Raw genomic sequence first — 23110 nt, 5'->3', positions numbered from 1 at the left:
CAGAGGCCATGGAGCCATCCTCTGTGCCCGGGCCAACTTTGCTCCAATGGAGCCTTGGCTGCGGGAGGGGAAGAGAGAGACAGAGAGGAAGGCGAGGGGGAGGGGTGGAGAAGCAGATGGGCGCTTCTCCTGTGTGCCCTGGCCGGGAATCGAACCGGGACTTCTGCATGCCAGGCCGATGCTCTACCACTGAGCCAACCGGCCAGGGCTCAGTAAGGCTTTTAAAGTATTTTACAGTTTCAATGCTTCAGCAAGCTGGTTCAAACAAGATTCTTCTTGTAACATACCAGCATTTCATTTCACAGGAGACACATTCTCAGAATTGTCAGCTTACATTTCTGAATAGCTATCTCTGTAGACACTCATAAAAAAATTACCATTAGGGAGTATCCACTGTCAGAGCTAGTGCTGATTTTTTTTAATACTTATCTTTTCAGAGAGAAATGTTTCAAAAGATTGTAAGATTTTCCAAAGTATAAAAAGTTAGACTAGCTGGTGTCTGAATATTAATGAATATTCAGTTTCACGAATAATCCTCCAAATGTACTAAATTTTAGTATTCAGCATTCTTAAAGTTAAGGGAAGATCTGTTTTCCTTGTAGATGAATAAAACAACCAAAAAACTCCAAAGGTTAGCTATTACTACTCACATCATCAATGTCTTCATCATCATCTCCAATGTCATCAAACTGAATTTCATCATCATCTCCAGGACCAAATGTATCCGTTTCATTTATTTTAGCTAAAGACATAATAGTAAATATATTTAAATATTATTCATATATAATCAAGATGTTATGAGATGAATTACTTATTAAAACAATGGGCTTAATACAAAATATTAAACTATAAAAGATTCTTAGTGTAAGAGCTGCTCCAATTCAAGTATTTCATTATAAGAAAAATCTTCCTATCATCTAAGAACTCATTATGGAACAAATTCACAATAAAATTCCCAGAAGTTCACTGCTAAGTAATTATAATGAAGAGTATATATTTTAATTTTGTTCAGAAAGGTATTATAAGGCAGGCAAAGTATAATTATGCTCTTACGCTTTCCAAATATACTTCACAAAGACTTTGAAGAGTGCTAATAACTTCCTCAGCACATCCAAAGTTTTCCTAAGTTCATCAACTGGTAGGAAGACTTACCAAATCAGACAAAAAGACTTAGTCAAATCATGCTCATCCCTTTAACAAGTGATTTGCAAAATTTTTCATCTCATTGCACAAATAAACTAAATATTAAAATTCTGCAGCACACCATAAAATATACTATATTTTTTGCTGATCTGACAAAAAGAAAGTATAATTTTTATTCATTCACACAAGATGGCTACTGACAATCTAAGGAAAAAGAAGTGTGCTACTGACTAAATACTTAGTTATGAAATATCTTTTAAAAAATTCTTGTAGCACACTGGCTAAAACCTGCTGTCCTAAGCAATAGAAGTAAAAGAGGAAGTACTGGTCCTACTCCCACATATTTTTTAAATACCTTAATCAAAATTTTCATGCTTACATAAAAATCTTAAAGTTTCATTATAAAATGAAATAAAACTATGGTAGCTTCCAAGTAAAAAATGTGAGCTAAAAAATAACTTAAATGTTATAGTGAAGTTATTTTATGTTTTGCAGTATATTTCAGTGAGAATGCAATACTTTAGTCATTAAAAATGGAAAGAAACATCTCTTTAAAAAATTCACTAAAATGAAATACAGTATATTATGCTAAGATAAACTGACCATTCTTTTGTATAAAAATCAACACCAGTATCATAACTGCTGTACTGATATAGATGAATTTGGCAAATCTCTTGAGAATTGTTCAAAACACTAAACAAATGCACTCCCTTGAGATTATATACAAGTGCAGAATTTAAAACCTTTAAACTCTCCACTAGAATAACATTAGAAAATGAATTCTATTACTAAATAAATGATAAAGTATAGATAGGCATACTTGCAACTAGTTTTTGTTGATTACATACATACAAATAGAAAAGGCAATTCTATAAAAATTGGTTCATGGAAACTTCAACAAATAATGCCATAAGACAGGACAAAATAACTTAGATATTACCATGTTCTGGAAGCTCGCCATATGCCTTCAGACTTCTAGCTTCATCTGCATTGTATTTTAAAATTACATCAGCTTTGTTATCCTTAGAGATAAAAAATAACTTTTTAAGTGGCTATGCCAAAATACCAACAATTGTTTCATAAATTACTGATATTTTCAAATTAAACACACTAAGGAAAAGATCACTTAACTATTCTCATACAAACTCTCAACATTCCTAAAATGTCTTAGAATTAAAGGAGTATAAATCATATTGTGTGAATGACTAGTGGTTAATAGCATAAAAAAATTGCTAACATGGAATTCACTTTAATAAATGAAATAGTAAAAAGGGATAGAAAAGAAAAAGTAGAAAAAAAATATGGGACCTATCCTTTCAGAACTGTTTTTGGAGTTTTAAAAAAAGAAAATTATGTATGTTGAAGAGTGACAGACCTGTGATGAAGTCCAAAAATCTGTACTTAAAAAGCTTTTTGGTGTTTCTGAAGAAAATGCCCCTGAGAACTGTCCCAAAATGTTCACATTTGGCTGCTTTTTAAAATGAGTCATTTAAAAGACAAAAGAAATATTTGAAGAATAGTTACAATTAACTCCCCAAACAACACCCAAAGAAAGGAAACTAAAATAATCATGGAGGTACAATTACAAAACAATATAAAACAAGAGTTCTCAAACTGTAATGTGCATAAAAAATAAAGAGGAATTTTGGTAAAATTCAGATTCTGGATCAGGATATACAAAACTGAGCTAACAACTTGCATTTTTAAGTTTCTAACATCTACCAGGTGATAGTGGTGCTGCTAAAATAATCTTTGGATCATTTTGAGCAACTGTATAAATATTGGATCACTCTTTGGAACTAGGGTATAGAATCTTTGGAGCAAGAATATAAATTATTCCCAAATGATTAAGAATCACTTTAATGTTTGAATATTAATCATTTTTAATTTAGAAAGTTAAATTTAATGGGGTGACATTGATCAATTAGAGTACCTAGGTTTCAGGTAAACATTTCTATAGCATTTGAATTGTTCATTTTATTGTGACCATCCTCCAAAGTCAAGTTATTGTCTGTCACCATATATTTGTCCATCTTTACTCCCTTTGCCCTCCCATCACCATTTCACCTCAACCTCCCACCCCTCATAATCACTTTACTTTTATCTATGTCCATGAGTCTCAGTTTTTATATCCCACCTATGTGTGAAATCATATAGTTCTTAGCTTTTCCTGACTCACTTATTTCACTCAGTATAATGTTCTGAAGGTCAACCCATGTTGTCATAAATGGCAATGTCATCATCTCTTATGGCTGAGTAGTATTCCACTGTATATATGTACCACATCTTCTTTATCCAGTCATCTATCGAGGGACACTTTGGTTGTTTCTGTGTCTTGGCCACTGTGAATAATGCTGCAATGAACATGGGGGTGCATGTTTCTTTAAATAACATTTTTAAGTTTTGGGGGTAGTTACCTAGAAGAGGGATTGCTGGGTCACAGTAATTCTATTCTTAGTTTTCTGAGGAACCACCATACTTTCTTCTATAAAGGTTGTATTAATTTGCATTCCCACCAGCAGTGAACGAGGATTCCTTTTTCTCTACAGCCTATTCAACACTTATTACCTGTCTTGTTGATAATAGCCAATCTAACAGGCATGAGGTGGTATCTTATTATAGTTTAGATTTGCATTTTTTGAAAAGCTAGCAAAGATGAGCATCTTTTTATATATCTGATTGCCATATATATGTCTTAAGATTTGTGATTTCATTACCCCCCAAAACAAGACTTACTTACTAATCTCAACTTTTGGGGTTTATGTGAAGTTAGGACCAGATTATGGACACAGAAATGACACATATTTTAAAGATAGACCACAGGTCTTCTTGCAGAATTTTAAAAAAACATATAGGAAAAATCTATAGATACAAAGAAATGAATTCAGGAAAGTTTCAAAACAGAAAACCAACAAAAACTATGTCAAGTAGAGAAAAACAAATATCATATGATCTTAATTATTTGTTTAAAGAACAAAATAGTCAGGGGGGAAAGGGTTTGACAGTAGGTGGAGGTAGGCAAAATGGAAGTAAAATAGGGATGGAAAGAGATTTTACTTAGAGCAGTAAGTACAAGATGCAGTGTGCAGAGGCACACTTGACACATGTATCCCTATAAGTTCAACATAAAAAATAAAAATAAAGAACGAAATAAACAAAATTGAAAAAGACTCATAGATACAGAACAAATGGTGGTTGCTGAATGGGTTTGGGGATGGGGTGAAGGGATTAGGGCTGTGATGGCAAACCTTTTTATAAAAACTGCCCACTTTTGCAGTGCTGGTCAACCTGGTCCCTCCCGCCCACTAGTGGGCATCCATTCCAGCTTTCATGGTGGGCCAATTGCGGTGCTGCCCACTAGTGGGTGGGAGGGACCAGGTTGACCAGCACTGCAAAAGTGGGTGGTTTTTATAAAAAGATTAGCCATCATAGGATTAGGAAGTACTAACTGGAGACTCAAAACCAGAAATTCATAGAATATAGGCAGTAAAATCTCAGACATCTCTGATAGCAATATTTTTTTTATATATCTTCTCAGGCAAGGGAAACGAGAAAAAAATGAACAAACAAGACTACATCAAACTGAAAAAGTTTTGTGCAGCAAAGGAAGCCATCAACAAGGTAAAAAGAAAACAAATTTGGCAAGACACCTGAAAAAAGCTTAATACCCATAATTTATAAAGAACTTCTAAAATTCAACACCAAAACAAACCAATCCAATTAAAAATGGAGCAAAGGACATGAATAGAGACTTCTCCAAAGGCGATATAGTGATGGCCTACAAATACGTGAAAAGATGCTCAATGTCACTAATCATCAGAAAAATGCTAATTAAATCCACAAGGAGATATCACTTCATACCTATCACAATGGCTATCATCAATAAACCAATCAAGAAGTGTAAAGAGAAAGGGAACCCTGATGCCCTTTTGGTAGGATATCAGATTGGTGCAGCCACTGAGGAAACAGTAAGAAATTACCACAAGCCTGACCAGGCGGTGGCGCAGTGGATAGAGTGTCCGACTGGGATGCAGAGGACCCAGGTTTGAGACCCTGAGGTCACCAGCTTGAGCACTGGCTCATCTGGTTTGAGCAAAAGCTCACCAGCTTGGACTCAAGTTCGCTGGCTCGAGCAAGGGTCTGCTGAAGGCCTGTGGTCAAGGTACATATGAGAAAGCAATCAATGAACAACTAAGGTGTCACAACAAAAAACTGATGATTGATGCTTCTCATTTCTCTCTGTTCCTGTCTGTCCCTATCTATCCCTCTCTCTGACTCTCTCTCCCTGTCCCTGTAAAAAAAAAAAAAAAAAGAAGAAGAAGAAATTACCTCAAAAATGAAAATGTGCCTTATAACCTAGTGTTCCACTTGTGGTAATTTATTTGAAAAAAACTAAATAATAGTTACAAAGATTATATGCATTCCTATGTTCATTGCAATGTTACTTATAATAGCCAAGATCAGGAAACAGCCCCTGTATGGCTGTGCTATGGCCTGACCTGCAGTGGGACAGTTGATAAAGTGTCAACCTGGAATGCTGAGGTTTCTGGTTGAAGACCGTTGGCTTGCCTGAGAAAGACACATCTGAGGAGCAAGTTGATGCTTCTCAATCCTCCCTCTCATCCTTTCCCTCTCTCACCTCTCTCTAAAATCTATAAAATTCTTTAATAAAAGATTTTCATAATATAATACTACTTGGTCATAAAAAATATTAAATAAAAGGAAGTCTTACCTTTTGTGACAGTATGGATACACCTGGAGAGCATCATGCTGAGTGATATAAGCCAGCCAGAGAAAGACAAGTACCATATAATTTGACTTATATGTGGAATCTAATGAACAAAATGAACTAACCAGCAAAATAGAGACAAAATCATAGAGAGCAGGCTAACAGGTAGGGAGAAGGGGGAGGCAGGGGCTGGGTGAGAGAGATAGTGGAATTGAAAAAAAAGGACAAAACAAAGAAAAAAAATTCATGAACACCATCAGAGGTAGATTTAATGGTGGGTGCACCTGGGCCCTAACTTCTGAAGGACCCTGGAAAACCCCAACTTTATACTTTTTTCTAATGATACCAAGTTTGGTTTCAAACGTGCAATTTTAACATTAACAGTACATAATATTTTTCATTTATTTGAAAATATGATTAACATGTATTTTCATTTCCCCTGTCTCTCTCTTTTTAAAGGGTCCACTGTTTTCTTCTGTGTCCAGGGCCTCAACTGACCTTAATCCACCTCTGGAAACCACACTTGTGATGACTGGTGGGAATATGAGGTTGAGGAAGTACATGATTGTCTAATCACTATGTTGTATTCCTGAAACTAATATATAATAAAATTGAAAGAAAAGGAACCAAAAAAAAAGGAAACCAGTTGTGTCTCTATACACTAGCAATGAAGTAACTGAAGAAGAAATCAAGGATACAAGAGCATATATAATAGCATTGAAACAAAATTCTCAGGAAAAAATTTAACCAAGAAGGTAGAAGATCTGCACACTGTTAACTGTAATGTACTGATAAATAAAACTGAAGAAATATGGAAAATACCCAGTGTTCTTGACCTGGAATTAAGACTGTTTTCACCCTGGCTTGTTGGCTTAGTGGTAGAGCGCTAACCTGGTATACAGATAGATGTCCTGGGTTCGATTTACTGGTCACACAGGAGAAGCAACCATCTGCTTCTCCTCCCCCCATTCTTCTCTTTTTTTTCTCTCTCTTTCTTCCCCTCCAGCAGCCATGGCTTGATTGACTCAAGCACGTAGGCCCCAGGAGCTGAGGATGGCTCCCTCCAGCCTCTGCACCAGGCAGCAAAAATAGGTTGCAAGAGGTCCCAAATGGGCAAAGAATCAGTCAGATGGATATTGGTGGGGTCACATGTGGAATCTCTATATCTTCCCTACTCTCACCAAAAAACATTAAAAGACTGTAAGTTTTCAAAGCAAACTACAGTGACTTTTTCATCACAACAGAAAACATTAACATTCATACAGAAGCACAGACTCCATATAGCCAAAGCAATCTTGAAAAAGAAGAAAGCTGCAAGTATCCCATTTACCTATGTCAAACTACAAAACTATAGTAATAAACACAGTATAATACTGATAATAAGAGACACATAGACTTATGAAACAAAATCAAGAGCCCACAAATTTTTACATATATGGTCAATTAATAATTGACAAGGTAACCAAGAATAATCAATTAGAAAAGAACCGTCTCTTCACAAATGGTGCTGAGGAAACTGGATAAACAAAGGCAGAAAAGTGAAACTGAACCCATATTTTATACTACTCACAAAAATTACCTTGAATAGACGAAAGACTTAAACACAAGAACTGAAACCATAAAACTACTGGAAGAAAACACAGGGAAAAAACTCCTTGAGACTGGGTTTGTTCATTGGGATCATGAACAGCATAAGCAACAATCACATGTAACATCAAACTAAAAAAATTCTAGTGCCCTGGCAGGTTAGCTCAGTTGGCTGAGTGTTGTCCCAAAACAACAGACTAAGGGTTTGATCCCTGGTCAGAGCACACCTAGGAAGCAGCCAATGAATGCACAACTCAGTGGAACAACATATGAATTCTTCCGTTCCCCCTTCCCTCTCTCTGTTTCTCTGAAAATAAAAAAGAAATTAAGCCCTGGCTGGATAGCTCAGTTGGTTGGGGCATCATCCTGGAGCACAGAGTTGCCAGTTCATCTCCTGGTCAGGGTACATACTGGAGTAGCTCGATGTTCCTGCCCCTCTCTCAAAAATTATAATAAAATAATAAAAATAAAATAAAATATTACAAAATAAAAAGTTCCTATATAGTGAAATAAACAACAAATTAAAAGGGAATCTACAAAATGAAAAATACTTGCCAATCATGTATTTGACACTGAGTTAATATCCAAAATACATAAGAAACTCACACAATAATAGCAAATATTCAGATAATTCAATTAAAAAGTGAGCTAACACATATTTTATTCCAAAAACATCCAGAGGCCAACAATTACATGAAAACATGTTCAACTTCATTAATCATTAGGGAAGTGCAAATGCAACCATAAGGAGATACTACCACACTTTCAGGATAACTATTATAAAAAAAGACAAGAGAGAATAAGTTCTGGCAAAAATGTGGTGGGATGTAACCTAGCAAACCTAGCATCAAAAACAGCAGAAAAGTTCCTCAAAAGGTTAAAAATAGAACTATCTCACATGATCCAGCAATAACCTAAAGGGAATAAAAAACAGTATGAAAAAGATACCTGCACCTCATGTTCACCATAGCCACAACATGGAAATAACCTAACTGTCCATCAATAAATGAATAGATATAGATGTCTCTTGTACAAGCACACACAAACTCCCACATATATTATTAACCATGAGAAAGAAATCCTAACGTTTGTGACAATATCAATAAACCTGAAGGGCATCATGCCAAGTTAAATAAGAAAGAAAATAAAAATACTATATGATCTCACATATGTAAAATCTAAAAAAGTCAAACCCATAGAAACAGACAGTAGAGAGATGACTGCCAAGGGTTGGGTGAAGGGGGAAAGAAGATGTTGGTTAGAGAGTACAAACTTAGTTATAAAATATAAGTAAGTTCTGGAAATTTAATGTAGAGCATGTTAATTCTAGTTACTGCACAAGCAAAAATTTCTTAAATGTTCTCTACACACATAGAGACACACTAATGCTAGGGTGAGAATATTTTGCAATATAGAGGTGTATCAAATTATCACACTGTACCACCTTAAATACTACTATGCCAATTATATCTCAATAAAGGTAGAAAAAAACCCAGATACAAACAGAAGTAATAGTGGCTGAAATGGTGGATTAAGGATTTTTTTAAATGCACTCCTTTTCAGAAAAACAAGAGACACTGAAAAATATAAAATCAATTTTATCAGAACTCTAGAAATTAGTCAAATGCCTGCAATACTCCAACAGTTTATTCCAAAAGTGGTGAAATATCAGTGATACTAAGTTTTTCAGTGTCTTACCTTGCTTGAACCCCACACCTTCAGCCTAATTCCAGGTAGCCAATAACACCAGCATCCTAGTAGTCACTAGATGAGCAAAACTGTTTGGAATCCTTCAAAAACACAAGTTTTAGAGAACTGTGTTGCACTTCCTAAAAATTCCCACTTGTAGAACTTCTTGTTTCCTTTTTTTGTGTATTTTTCTGAAGCTGGAAATGGTGAGGCAGTCAGACTCCTGCATGCGCCCAACCGGGATCCACCCAGCATGTCCACCAGGGGGTGATGCTCTGCCCATCCAGGGCATCGCTCTGTTGTGACCAGAGCCACTCTAGCACCTGAGGCAGAGGCCATGGAGCCATCCTCTGTGCCCAGGCCAACTTAGCTCCAATGGAGCCTTGGCTGCGGGAGGGGAAGAGAGAGAGACAGAGAAGAAGGAGAGGGGGAGGGGTGGAGAAGCAGATGGGCACTTCTCCTGTGTGCCCTGGCCAGGAATCGAACCCGGGACTCCTGCACGCCAGGCCGACGCTCTACCACTGAGCCAACCGGCCAGAGCCAGAACTTTTTTTTACCTTATAAATAGCTTATTCTTTTCCCCCAAGGCTTTTATTAAAGAATAATTGAGACAATTTTTTTTAACACTGCAATGGCTTTACATTATAGCTGATACAAACAAGTACCTGATTTAAAAACTTTTAAGGAAAACCTCTGTAATGAGATGTCTACAGATTTTAAAAGTCCAGCATACTCATGTCATAGTCTTCTATTTATTTTTCTCCATTTTTCAACTGAAAGGAGAGGAGATAGATTCCCACATGTGCACCAACTGGGATCCACCCAGCTCACAACTGAGCTATTTTTAGTGCCTGAGACAGAGGCTTTACAGAGTCATCCTCAGCACCCGCACTCTAACTAATCAAGCCACAACTATGGGAAGGGAAGAAAAAGGAACAGAGAAAAGGGGAGAGGGAAGAAGTAGTAGAAGGCGTGGAAAAGCAGATGGTCATTTCTCCTATGTGCCCTGGTATCAATCTTGGGACATCCACATAATGGGGATACGCTCTACCACTGAGCCAATCAGCCAGGGCCTCTTGTCATATTCTTGACAAGTGTATTGTGGTCCTGGCCATGTGTCTCAGTGGATAGAGCATCCAACTGACATATGAACATCCCAGGTTCTATTCCCAGTCAGGGCAATTAACAGAAGCAATCATTTATTTCTCTCCCCCTCCCTCTTCCCTTTTATTAAAACATAATTGAGGCGGGGAGAGAGAAGATGGCAATAGAGTAGGCAGACATTCCAACTCCCACCTCCCACAACCAAACTGGAATACAACTTAAGAACAATCACCTTGAAAAACCGACTTTGGACTAAACTAAGACGAATCTATAACCAAGGACCCCCGAAAGAGCCACACTGAGACTGGTAGGAAGGGCAGAGACATAGAAAGGGCTGCCTCGCTCCCAGGAGCAAGCGGTGGCCCGGAGAGACTCTCACGGTGCGGTGGGTTGCACTGAGAGTTGTGGGTCCTCATCCCCAGGACCGGAGCCCCAGCCTAGAGCCCCAGAGACTAGAAGAATTGCAGGGTCAGTATTTAGCTGAGAAAAGAGCCAGGTTACTGTTTGCGAGAAAGAGACAGAACCCTCAGACCAGGCTCCATCTTAAAAGGACTGAGCAGAAAACCTTGTTCACAGTCACTTACCCAGGGCTCTGGTGGTGGGGAGAGCTAGAGGACTGAAGTTGTGAGAGGAAAGTGTAAACCAGGGAGAGACACAGTAAGGGAAGGCCACTGGGTGCTGAGTCATTCCCCAACACTAAAGCGGCCATTTTTCCTGGGAGAAGTAACACCAGCAAAGGGAAGCAATTACCCCACCCACTGGAGAATCTCCCACTCCAGTCAGACCAAAGAGTCACTCAGAAGCAGGGGGTGCATCAGTGACACAGGTTTTGAGTGCTGAGGTCTGAACTACACTGCACCCCCATACTGCTGAGTACTCGCCAGAGGACTGGCCTGGCAGGGGCTACCCAGCAGGCAGACCACACCTCTGGGTCTCAGAGGCCACACCCTTCTGAATGCTGGGGGTGGAATCTGGATACAATGACATCTGATGCTAAGGGGCAAGCCACACCCACTACCCTTCCTAACCTTTGAATTACCATGCTGAGCTCAACAAGCAGCCAGCACTAAGAGGTGGCAGAAAGCAAGACTCAGGGGAATTTGAATTTATAAGCTGACTTTCTCCAGTCAAGAGTAGATAAAAGCCAGCCTAGAAGTCCAGCTGATATTTACAATGGCACCGGGGCCCAGCAGAAAAAGCTACAAATTCTGGATTACTTGCTTGTAGCTTCAAGAAGGTTGCTAAGGACCAGTCATATGCAGTGACCCCAACTGGTCTATGCCAGGTTCCTGACAGAGAGTTCCAGGGCTGGCAAATCCAGTGGCCAGATGTGGACAGCATCAGTTCACAGGACCTAACAACCCTTGTTAGAGTGGTATCTTAAGGAAGGGCTTCTCACATCTGACCCAGCTAAGGCAAAAAAAACATTGACACAAACAGCAAAGAGAACAGTAGCGGCAGACAAATAGTCCACAGTGGATTACAAACGACAGCTGATGCCAACCCAAGAAGATCTAGAAACAACAAAACTAGAAGCTGGAGGCAGACAACACCAACTCTAGACTCAGCTAGCTACACAAACAGTGCACCCAAAAAAGAAATCTATACAGAGACAAAATGGAAAGACAGAGAACTAGAATCCAAAAAATCAACAAGTGAAATCCCCAGAAAAAGAGCTAAATGAGATGGAAGAAATCAAATTACCAGATGAATAGTTTAAAATGATGATTTTCAGGATGCTCAAGGATCTTAGAACAATGGATGGACATACGGAGCACCTAAATAAAGAGATAGCAAGCAAAAAAACAACAACAAACATTAAGTCTCCTGAGGGGTGACAACAAGAGAGGGAAAGAGAGAGAGGAGAGATTGATTTAAGGAGCTGGTTCACACAATTGTGAGGGCTAGCAAATTCAAAATCTGTAGTACAGGCCAGCCAGCTAGAAATTAAGGGAAGACGTAATGTTGCAGTCTTGAGTCTGAAATCTGCAGAGCAAACCAGCAGGCTGAAAACTCAGGAAGGTTTCTTGCTCCATTCTTGAGGCAGAATTGATCCTTCTTAGGGCAACAGTATTACCCTTCTTGCCAAACTATATTACCCTTCTTGCCCAGGGCCCATACCCTCAATTTTTGTTTGAAGGCCTTCAACTGATTGGTTGAGGTCCATCCAATAAACAGGATATTTTGTTAAAAAGAAAAAAAGGACAGAGAGTATAAAAAAAATCATTCAAAAACAACAAATACAGTATCAGAAATGAAGACTGCACTACAAGGCATTAACGGCAGGCTGGATAAAGCAGAGGATCAAATCAGTGATTTAGAAGACAAGATAAAAGAAGGAATGGAAGCAGAGCAGCAAAAGAAAAGAGGCTCAAAAAGTCTGAGGAAACTCTAAGAGAGCTTTGTGACAACCTGAAGAGAAACAACATCTGCATCATAGGGGTTCCTGAAGAAGAAGAGAACGAACAAGGGACAGAGAACATGTTTATAGAAATCATAGCTGAAAATTTCCCTAAACTGATGAAGGAAAAAGTCACACAAGTTCAAGAAGCACAGAGTCCCATTAAAAAAGAACCAAAAAAAAAAAAAAAAAAAAAAAAAGAACCAAAGTAGGCCTACACCAAGACACATCATAAATAAAATACCAAACTTAAGAGACAAAGAAAGAATACTAAAAGCTACAAGAGAAAACAGTTAATTACATACAAAAGAGCCCCCATAAGAATGACATCCAACTTCTCAATAGAAACATATGATGCCAGAAGGAACCACAGGATATATTCAGAGAGATGCAAAACAAGAGCCTACAACCAAGACTTCTTTATCCAGCAAGGATATTGTTTATAATTGAAGAAAAAATAAAAAGCTTCCCAGACAAAAAAAAAAATTCAAGGAATTCATTACAACCAAACCAGTACTACAAGAAATGATATCAGGCCTATTGTAAACAGAACAAAGGGGGAAAAAAATCTAGAAGAAAAATGTATATTTAAAGAATAAAATGATAATAAACAGCTACATATCAATAGTAATCTTAAATGTAAATGGATTAAATGCTCCAATCAAAAGACACAGGGTAGCTGTGTGGATAAGAAAACAGGACCTGTACATATGCTGTCAACAAGAGACCCACCTCAACAAAAGATACACACAGACTAAAAAAAAAAAATACACATAGACTGAAGGTAAAAGGGTGGAAAATAATGTTTCATGCAAATAAAAATAAAAAAAAAGCTGGAGTAGCAATACTTGTATCTGACAAAATAGACTTTAAAACAAAGGCTATAGTAAGGGATAAAGAAAGTCACTACATAATGATAAAGGGAGCAATCCAAAGAAGAATATAACCATTGTAAATACCTATGCACCTAATATTGGAGCACCTAAATATATAAAGCAGATTTTGATGGACATAAAGGGCGAGATCAACAGCAATACTATAATAGTAGGGGACTTTAATACTCCACTAACATCAAGGGATAGATCCTTCAGACAGGAAATTAAAAAGAAACAGTGGCCTTAAAAGACATACCAACTGGATTTAATAGATATCTTCAGAACCTCTCACCCCAAAGCAGCAGAATATACATTCTTTTCAAGTGCTCATGGTACATTCTCTAGGACAGACCACATGTTAGGACACAAGACGAGTCTCAATAAATTTAAGAAGACTGAAATAATATCAGGCATCTTCTCTGATCGCATGGCATGAAACTAGAAATCAACTACAATAGAAAAACTGAGAAACATTGAAACACTTGGAGGCTAAATAGCATATTATTAAATAACGAATGAGTTAACAATGAGACTAAGAAAGAAATAAAAAATTTTCTTAAAATAAATGAAAATAAACATACAACAACTCAAAATTTATGGGACACAGCAAAAGCAGTTTTGAGAGGGAAGTTCATAGCACTATAGGCATGCCTAAAGAGGCTAGAAAAAGCTCAAATAAACAACTGAATCCTGCATCTAAAAGAACTAGAAAAATAACAACAAATAAAACCCAGAGGAGCATGACCAGGCGGTGGCACAGTAGATAGAGCGTCAGACTGGGATGCGGAGGCCCCAGGTTCGAGACCCCGAGGTTGCCCGCTTGAGTGCGGGCTCATCTGGTTTGAGCAAAGCTCACCAGCTTGGACCCAAGGTTGCTGGCTTGAGCAAGGGGTCACTCGCTCTGTTGTAGCCCTCAGTCAAGGCACATATGAGAAAGCAATCAATGAACAACTAAGGTGTCGCAACCAAAAACTGATGATTGATGCTTCTCATCTCTCTCCATTCCTGTCTGTCTGTCCCTATCTATCGCTCTCTCTGTCCCTGTAAAAAGAAAAAAAATGATCCTTAAAAAAAAAAACCCAGAGGAAGTAGAAGAAAGGAAATAATAAAGATCAGAGTGGAAATAAATGACATAGAAGCTAAAAAAACAATACAGAAGATCAAAGAAACCAAGAGCTGGTTCTTTGAAAAGGTAAATAAGATTGATGAACCTTTAACCAGACCCACCAAAAAAACCAGAGATGACTCAAATAAATAAAATTAAAAATGAAAGTAGAGAAGTAACAACTGACACTGCAGAAGATTGTTAAGAAAATACTATGGCCTGGCCTGTGGTGGCGCAGTGGATAAAGCGTCGACCTAGAACCCTGAGTTCACCGGTTTGAAACCCTGGGCTTGCCTGGTCAAGGCACATATGGGAGTTGATGCTTCCTGCTCCTCCTCTGTTCTCTCTCTCTCTCTCTCTCTCTCTCCTCTCTCTAATAATAAAAATGAATAAATAAAAATTAAAAAAAAAAAAAAAAAGAAAATACTATGAAGATCTGTATGCCAAAAAACTGGACAACCTAGGTGAAATAGATAAATTGCTTGAAACACATAACTTTCAAAAATCAATCTGGCCTGACTGGGCGATGGCGCAGTGGATAGAGCATCAGACTGGGATGCGGAAGACCCAGGTTCGAGACCCTGAGGTCACCAGCTTGAGCATGGGCTCATCTGGTTTGAGCAAAAGCTCACAAGCTTGAGCCCAAGGTCGTTGGCTCCAGCAAGGGGTTATTCGGTCTGCTGAAGGCCCCCGGTCAAAGCACATATGAGAAAGCAATCAATGAACAATTAAGGTGTTGCTATATGCAACAAAAAACTAATGATTGATGCTTCTCATCTCTCTGTTCCTGTCTGTCTGTTCCTGTCTATCCCTCTCTCTGACTCTCTCTCTGTAAAACAAACAAACAAACAAAAAAATCAATCTGGAAGAATCAGAAAACCTAAACAGGCTGATAACAACAAATGAAATAGAAAGTTATCAAAAAACTCCCAGCAAACAAAAGTCCTGGATCAGATGGCTTCACAGGCAAATTTTACCACATATTCAAAGAAGAACTAACATCTATCCTTTTCCAGCTATTTCAAAAAATTCAAGAGGAAGGAAGACTTCCAAGCTCCCTTCATGAGGCGTGCATAATACTCATTCCAAAACCTGGTAGGGACACTACAAGAAAAGAAAACTAGAGGCCAAAATCCCTCATAAACCTAGATGCTAAAATTCTAAAAAAATCACAGCAAACCAAATCTAGCAATACATAAAAAAAAATCATACATCATGATCAAGTGGGCTTTAGTCTGGGAGGCAAGACTGGTACAATATTCGTATATCAATCAATGTGATTCATCACATAAACAAAAGAAAGGATAAAAATCCCATGATATCAATAGATGCAGAAAAAGCATTTGATAAAATCCAGCACTGATTTATGATCAAAACTCTCAGCAAAGTGGGAATACAGGGAACATACCTCAACACGATAAAGGCCATCTTTGACAAACCCACAGCCACCACCATACTCAATGGGCAAGAATTAAAAGCAATCCCCTTAAGAAAAGGAACAAGGCAGAGGTGCCCCCTTTCACCACTGTTTTCAACATAGTTCTGCAAGTCCTAGCCTCAGCAATCAAAGAAGAAGAAGAAATAAAAGGCATCCAAATTGGAAAAGAAGTAAAACTATCATTTGCTGAAGACATGATACTGTACAGAGAAAACCCTAAAGTCTCAGTAAAAAAACTACGAGACCTAATAAACAAATTCAGCAAGGTGGCAGGATATAAAATTAATATTCAGAAATCAGTAGCATTTTTATATACCAACAATAATCTGTGAAAAAGAACTTAAAGAAACAATCCCCTTCACTATTGCAACAAAAAAATGAAGTATCTGGGAATAAATTTAACCAAGGAGGTAAAAGACTTGTATTCAGAGAATTATAAAACAATAATAAAAGAAATCAAGGATACAAACAAGTGGAAGCATATGTCATGTTCATGGATAGGAAGGATAAACATTATTAAAATGTCTATTATTTCCCCAAACAATCTACAATATCAATGCAATTACTATTCAAATCCCAACAGCATACTTCAAAGATATAGAACAAATATTCCAAAAATTAGTATGGAACCAAAAAAGAACACAAAGAACCTCAGCAATCTTGAAAAGGAAGAATAAAGTGGGAGGTATCACACTTCCGGATATCAAGTTATACTACAAAGCTACTGTACTCAAAACAGCCTGGTACTGGCATAAGAATAGGCATACGAATCAGTGGAACAGAACAGAAAACTCAGAAATAAACCCACAGCATTCTGGCCAATTGATATTTGACAAAGGAAGTAAGATCATACAATGGAATAAAGACAGTCTCTTTAACAAATGATGTTGAGAAAATTGGTCAGGTACATGCAAAAGAAAAAAAAATGAACTAGACAACCAACTTACAACATACACAAAAATAAACTCAAAATGGATAAAAGACTTATACGTAAGTCATGAAACCATAATCATCTTGGAAGAAAACATAGAAAGTAAACTCTCCGACATCTCTCGTAGCAACATCTTTGCTGATTTATCTCCACAAGCAAGTGAAATAAAGGGACTATATCAAGGTAAAAAGCTTCTGCACAGCAAAAGACAATATGAACAAAATAAAAAGACAACCTACACAATGGGATAACATATTCACCAATACGTCTGATAAGGGGTTAATGACCAAAATTTGTAAAGAACTTCTAAAACTCAACACCAGGAAGGTAAACAATCAAATTAAAAAATGGGAAAAAGAACTGAAGACACTTCTCCAAAGAGGACATACAGATGGCCAATAAGCATATAAAAAATTGTTCAACATCACTAATCATGAGAGAAATGCAAATTAAAACCACAATTTACATGAGATATCACCTCACACCTGTCAGAATGGCGCTCATTAACAAAACAACACAGAATAAGTGCTAGTAAGGGTGTGGAGAAAAGGGAACCCTCCTGCATTGCTGGTGGGAATGCAGACTGATGCAGCCACTGTAGAGAAGTGTATTGCGTTTCCTCAAAAAATTAAAAATGGACCTATCTTTTGACCCAGCTATCCGACGTTTAAGAATATATCATAAGAGCACCAAATCACTGATTCAAAAGAAGAAATGCACCCCCATGTCTATTGCAACATTGTTTACAATAACCAAGATCTGGAAACAGCCCAGTGTCCTGTCAGTGGATAAGTGGATTGTAAAGCTGTGGTACATATACACAATGGAATACTATGGGGCTGTTAAGAATAAGGAAATCTTACCTTCTGCTACAGTGTGGATGGGCCTGGAGACTATTATACTAAGTGAAATAAGCCAGGCAGAGAAAGAAAAATATCATATGACCTCACTTATATGTGGAATCTAATTTTACAAAGTGAACTAAGGAACGAAATAGAGGCAGAGGAGGGATCACAGGGACCAGAGGGACAGCGTCCAGTGGGAAGGGGATTGAGGGGAGGGGATCAGAGAAGGTAAAGGGATTTGAGAAATTATATATATATACATAACACAGAGATACAGATAGCAGGACAGTAAAGCCTAGAAGGAAGGGGGTAGGATGTTTAGGGGAGGGGGGTAAGGGCAGTATAAGGGGAAACACAGGGGTGGGGTTGAGGGAGTTATATTCAGTGGGACACTTGAATCCATGTAAACACAATAAATTAAAATTAACAATGAAAAAACCAATTGAGGCGATTTTTTTTTTTTTTTTACAGATACAGAAGAGAGTCAGAGAGAGGGATAGATAGGGACAGACAGGAATGGAAAGAGATGAGAAGCATCAATTATTAGTTTTTCATTGCGACACCTTAGTTGTTCATTGATTGCTTGACCGTGGGGCTGCAGCAGACCAAGTAACCCCTTGCTCGAGCCAGCGACCTTGAGTCCAAGCTGGTGAGCTTTGCTCAAACCAGATGAGCCCGCGCTCAAGCTGGCGACCTCCGGGTCTCAAAACTGGGCCCTCAGCATCCCAGTCTGACGCTCTATCCACTGTGCCGCCTGGTCAGGCGAGGCAATTTTTAAACACTGCAATGGCTTTACATAGTAACAGCTGATATAAACAAGTATTTGACTAGAAAACTTTTAAGGAAAATATCTGAAAAGAGATGTCTACAGATTTTAAAAGTCCAACATATTATTGTCATATTCTTGACAAGAATTATATTGTGGCCCTGGCTTCACTACTCAGTGAATACAGCATCCCCCCCAATCCCTGCATATGGCCATCCAGGTTCAACTCCCAGTAAGAGCACACAAGAGAAGAGACCATCTACTTCTCTCCCTGCTTCTTTTCCCCATTCTCTCCCTCTTCCACTCCCACAGCCAGTGGCTCAACTGGTTCACACATCAGCTCCAGGCACTGAGGATAGCTCAGTTGGTCAGCGCAGTTAGCCTCAGGCATTAAAAATAGCTTGGCTGATTCCCAAGACTGAGGTTCCTGGGCAGGTCCTAGTCAGTCACATGCAGGAGTCTGTCTCACTATCTTCCCTCTCCTCACTTAAAAATCAAAACAAAACAAAATACAAGACAAAGTATATTGTATCAGATGCCTTGTCCATGACAAGCTCTCTAGAATTAGGAATATTTTAATTATCTATTAATTATAAATAAGTTCATTCTTATCTTCATGATTGTACGCTTTAGAAGAATCTAAGTCAAGAATATGCAGTGTTGAGTACATGCTCAAGAAAGACGTGAGAAAGTCCTAATCTCTCAACCCTCCTTGACCTTGAGAACCTGCATATCATACAATGTAGACTAAAGCAGTTGTCAAACACTGGTTTGAGTGCTGAAAATACACCAACATTCACACAGTCTACATGCAAAGGTTGGGAGGATTACTGGTTTTAAAATCTCAGTCCAAACATCCAGTGGACCACATTCAAGAAGAAAATACAGATCATACAAAATTAGTTCAAGAAAGTCACTAAACAAACAAATAATAGACAGCAAGAACAAATCCTGAAAGTTAAAATCTGATTTCCAGTCTTGCCACATATTAGAAATTTCTAATTTAAAAAAAAATTGTGATACTCAAAAAGTAACAGAAAAGTGTGGCTCACAGATTTTTTAAAACGTTAAAAGAAACTGTTCCTGAAAAACCCCAGATATTATACTTAACAATGGCTGTATATTACATCTTATAAATGTTTAAAGAATTGAAAAAATATATAGAAGTAATGTTTCAGTAAATAGAGCAAGACAAGATACAGATTCTTAAAATAGGAAAGTCTGAACTTGATGGTAGAATAACTAACTTCCATATGCCTTTTTCAGTGATGTACAGAATACTTATCACAGTACAAAAGATCAATAAGAAACCAGAAGAGACTGCTCCACCCAAGAAAGATAGCAACTGCAATATTGGAGAATGACTCATCACAGGGATTCCAGAGGCCACCCCCACAGGGTCTCTCCCTGGGCCTCCAACTTTACACTCTTCTTACACAACTCCAGTCCTCTGTCTTCACTCTGCTGGAGCACCAGGTAAGTGGCTATGAATGAGATTTTCTGCACTGACCCTTTAAAACAGAGCCTACTTCTCCAAGAGCTCTGTCTCTTTCTTGCAGAAAGAAACATCAGCTCTTTTCACTGCCAAATGCTATGTGGGTGCCTGTTCTAGGTTCTGGGGCTGTCGGCTGGGGTACCGGCCTGGGTTTAAGGTCCTCCCCTCTCAAGGTGAACCTCTGTGCACTGAGAGTCCCATTAGGCCCTCCATTGCTGTTTGCTTCTGGGAGCGGGCAGCCCTTTCCGTGTCTCTGCCCTTCCTACCAGTCTTGGTGTGGCTTCTGTGATCCTTGGTTATAGACTCTTCATTAATCCAAAGTTGGTTTTTCAAGATGATTGTTCTTAAATTTAGTTGTAATCCAATCTGGTCCTGGGAGGTGGCATTTGGAATGTCCTACTCCACTGTCATCTTGGAATCCTCATAAATGCTCAATAATTTAAATGAAGACATCTATAGAAATATTCCTGGCCTGGCCAATTCAGCTTGGCTTGCGGAAGTCCCAGGTTTGATTCATGGTCAGGGTACACGGAAGAAGTGACCATTCGCTTCCCCACCTCTCCCTTCTTTCCTTCTCTCTCTCTCTCTCTATTCCCCCCATAGCCATGGCTCAATTGATTTGAGTGATATGATCTGTGGCACTTTAGATGAATCTGTGGTCTTTGCTTCAGGAACCAAAAATAGCTCGGTTGCAGAGCAATGGAGCAACATCGAAGATGGGCAGAGCTTTGCCCCATAGAGGGCTTGCCAGGTGGATCCAAGTCGGGATGTATGCAGAAGTCTTTCTCTCTGCCTCCCCTGCTTTCACTTAATAAAAAAAAAAGATTCCATATGAAGAGTTTTAAAGACATCTATATAAATATAAGCTGTTTAACTCTTAAGTATTTTGTTTAACTTTAAATGTAGGTTGGGCCTGACCAGGCGGTGGCGCAGTGGATAGAGCATTGGACTGGGATGTAGAGGACCGAGGTTCAAGACCCCGAGGTCGCCAGCTTGAGCTTGGGCTCATCTGGTTTGAGCAAAGCTTGCCAGCTCGGACCCAAGGTCGCTGGCTTGAGCAAGAGGCCACTCAGTCTGCTGTAGTCCTCCCTCCCCCATCAAGGCACATATGAGAAAGCAATCAATGAAAAACTAAGGTGTCACAATGTGCAACAAAAAAATTAATGACTGATGCTTCTCATCTCTCCATTCCTGTCTGTCTGTCTCTGTCTGTCCCTCTCTCTGACTCTCTTTGTCTCTGTAAAAAAAAACAAAACGTAGGTTGGGTTTGGTTTCTAATTGAGCGAAAGGTGAAAGACACTTCAGGGTGAACAGGCAGCCCAGTTAAAAAAGAAGTCAAGACCAGGAAAGATGGAAATGTAGGGAGCTAGCCATGATCTTGAAGCAGAATAAAAGCAAACATGAGCGGCACAGAGATTTAGAGCCAGAGAGTTTAAAAGATTTTATAGGCTGGGGTTACTTCATTCCTGCAAGTGCTTAGACATGCTTTAGTGCATGTCTATTACATAGTTCCATACACAGAAAATACTGTGGCAGTTAGCACCTGTGTTCCAAGCTAGATGCTGTGCCAGAGAAAATGCAGTGGCCATAGGAAGAAGTAAAAAAGTGTTTGAGTTAGCCTATAAGCATAATGGCAACATGTCTATGCAATAGAAAACTATGTAGCTTTTAAACAGAAATAAAATAAAATAAAAACAACAAGGCAATTCCCATATTCACACATGGGACTGATATTGAACCCAGCTTCTGCTGCCTACTGCTCAAAAGCCAATAATAGAGAGACAAGGGCTGGTGGAAGGAAAGTAGGGGTATTAAAGAACCAGCAGCTTGAAAAGCTGGTGGACTCACTTTGCTAAAACCATCTTAACAATTGGACATGGGCAGGGGTTTTTATAAGGAAGCAGAAAGAAGGGGGAAAAAACAGAACAAAGGAATTAAAAGAAGATGGTTAAGAGTTTTCCACTGAGGGGACTATTTGCAAGCCAACTCAGTCTGTTCAGATAACTGGTTGAAGGTCAGCAAAACATTCCAAAGCTGGAATGTCTTAACAGTGGAGTGTGGTTCTTCTGAAGTTAGTTCCTAGGATTCTTAAGCAAACAGACTGTTTATCTGTGGTCATCATTTATAGAAATAATATTAAAAGAATGATGGCGTGGGTTATAGAACCTCTCCAAGATGGAGTAAGTGATAAAAATAATATGAAGAACACTGCCTGACCAGTGGTGGTGCAGTGGATAGAGCATTGACCCAGGATGCTGAGGACCTAGGTTTGAAGCCCCAAGGTCACTGGCTTGAGCAAGGGTTCACAGATATGACCTATGGTCACTAGCTTGAGCCCAAGGTTGCTAGCTTGAGCCCAAGGTCACTGGCTTGAGGCCTAAGGTTGCTGGCTTGAATAAGGGGTCACTTGCTCTGCTGTAGCCCCACCCACCCCTGGTCAAGGCATATATGAGAAACAATCAATGAACAACTAAGGAGCCATAACAAAGAATTGATGCTTCTCATCTCTCTCTCCCTTCCTGTCTTTCTGTCCGTATTTGTCCGTCTCTCTGTATCTGTCACACACAAACACAAAAAAACAGAACCAAAAAGGAAAAAGAAAAACTAGGTAGCAAAGCTATGAGGCTGTTACAAATTGATTTTAAAGAGAATGGTAGTATAATTTTCGGGTAGAAAAAGACTTAATCCAGGCCTAAAAGGCACTACCATAAAGGAAATTATTGAACTGGGTGATATTAAGAATTCTGTTCACCAAAGGCACCATTAAGAAAGTGAAAGGGTGCCTGACTGGCAGTGGCACAGTGGATAAGGCATCGGACTGGGAGGCGGAGGACCCAGGTTCGAGACCCCGAGGTAGCCAGCTTGAACAGACTCATCTGGTTTGAGCAAAGCTCACCAGCTTGGACCCAAGGTTGCTGGCTTGAGCAAGGGGTTACTCAGTCTGCTGTAGCCCTCCGGTCAAGGCATGTATGAGAAAGCAATCAATGAACAACGAAGGTGTC

At 38.8% G+C, this 23110-nt stretch overlaps 1 protein-coding gene across 2 annotated transcripts in view; it reads right to left on the bottom strand.

The window, feature by feature from the left end:
- LOC136316759 (eukaryotic translation initiation factor 1A, Y-chromosomal-like) overlaps positions 1 to 23110 on the bottom strand; it is a 135083-nt gene that overhangs the window by 96495 nt on the left and 15478 nt on the right. For both annotated transcript variants that reach the window (XM_066248906.1, XM_066248907.1), the window contains exons 5-6: positions 2084 to 2165; positions 651 to 742 (exon numbers count right to left, since the gene is read on the bottom strand). In XM_066248906.1, coding sequence (XP_066105003.1) covers positions 651 to 742; positions 2084 to 2165 — 174 coding nt within the window. The remainder of the gene's footprint in view (positions 1 to 650; positions 743 to 2083; positions 2166 to 23110) is intronic.

This window comes from Saccopteryx bilineata, chromosome X (genome assembly GCF_036850765.1).
Source record: "Saccopteryx bilineata isolate mSacBil1 chromosome X, mSacBil1_pri_phased_curated, whole genome shotgun sequence".
In the NCBI taxonomy this organism is placed as follows: domain Eukaryota; kingdom Metazoa; phylum Chordata; class Mammalia; order Chiroptera; family Emballonuridae; genus Saccopteryx; species Saccopteryx bilineata.
This window is presented reverse-complemented; position numbering and strand designations above follow the sequence as displayed.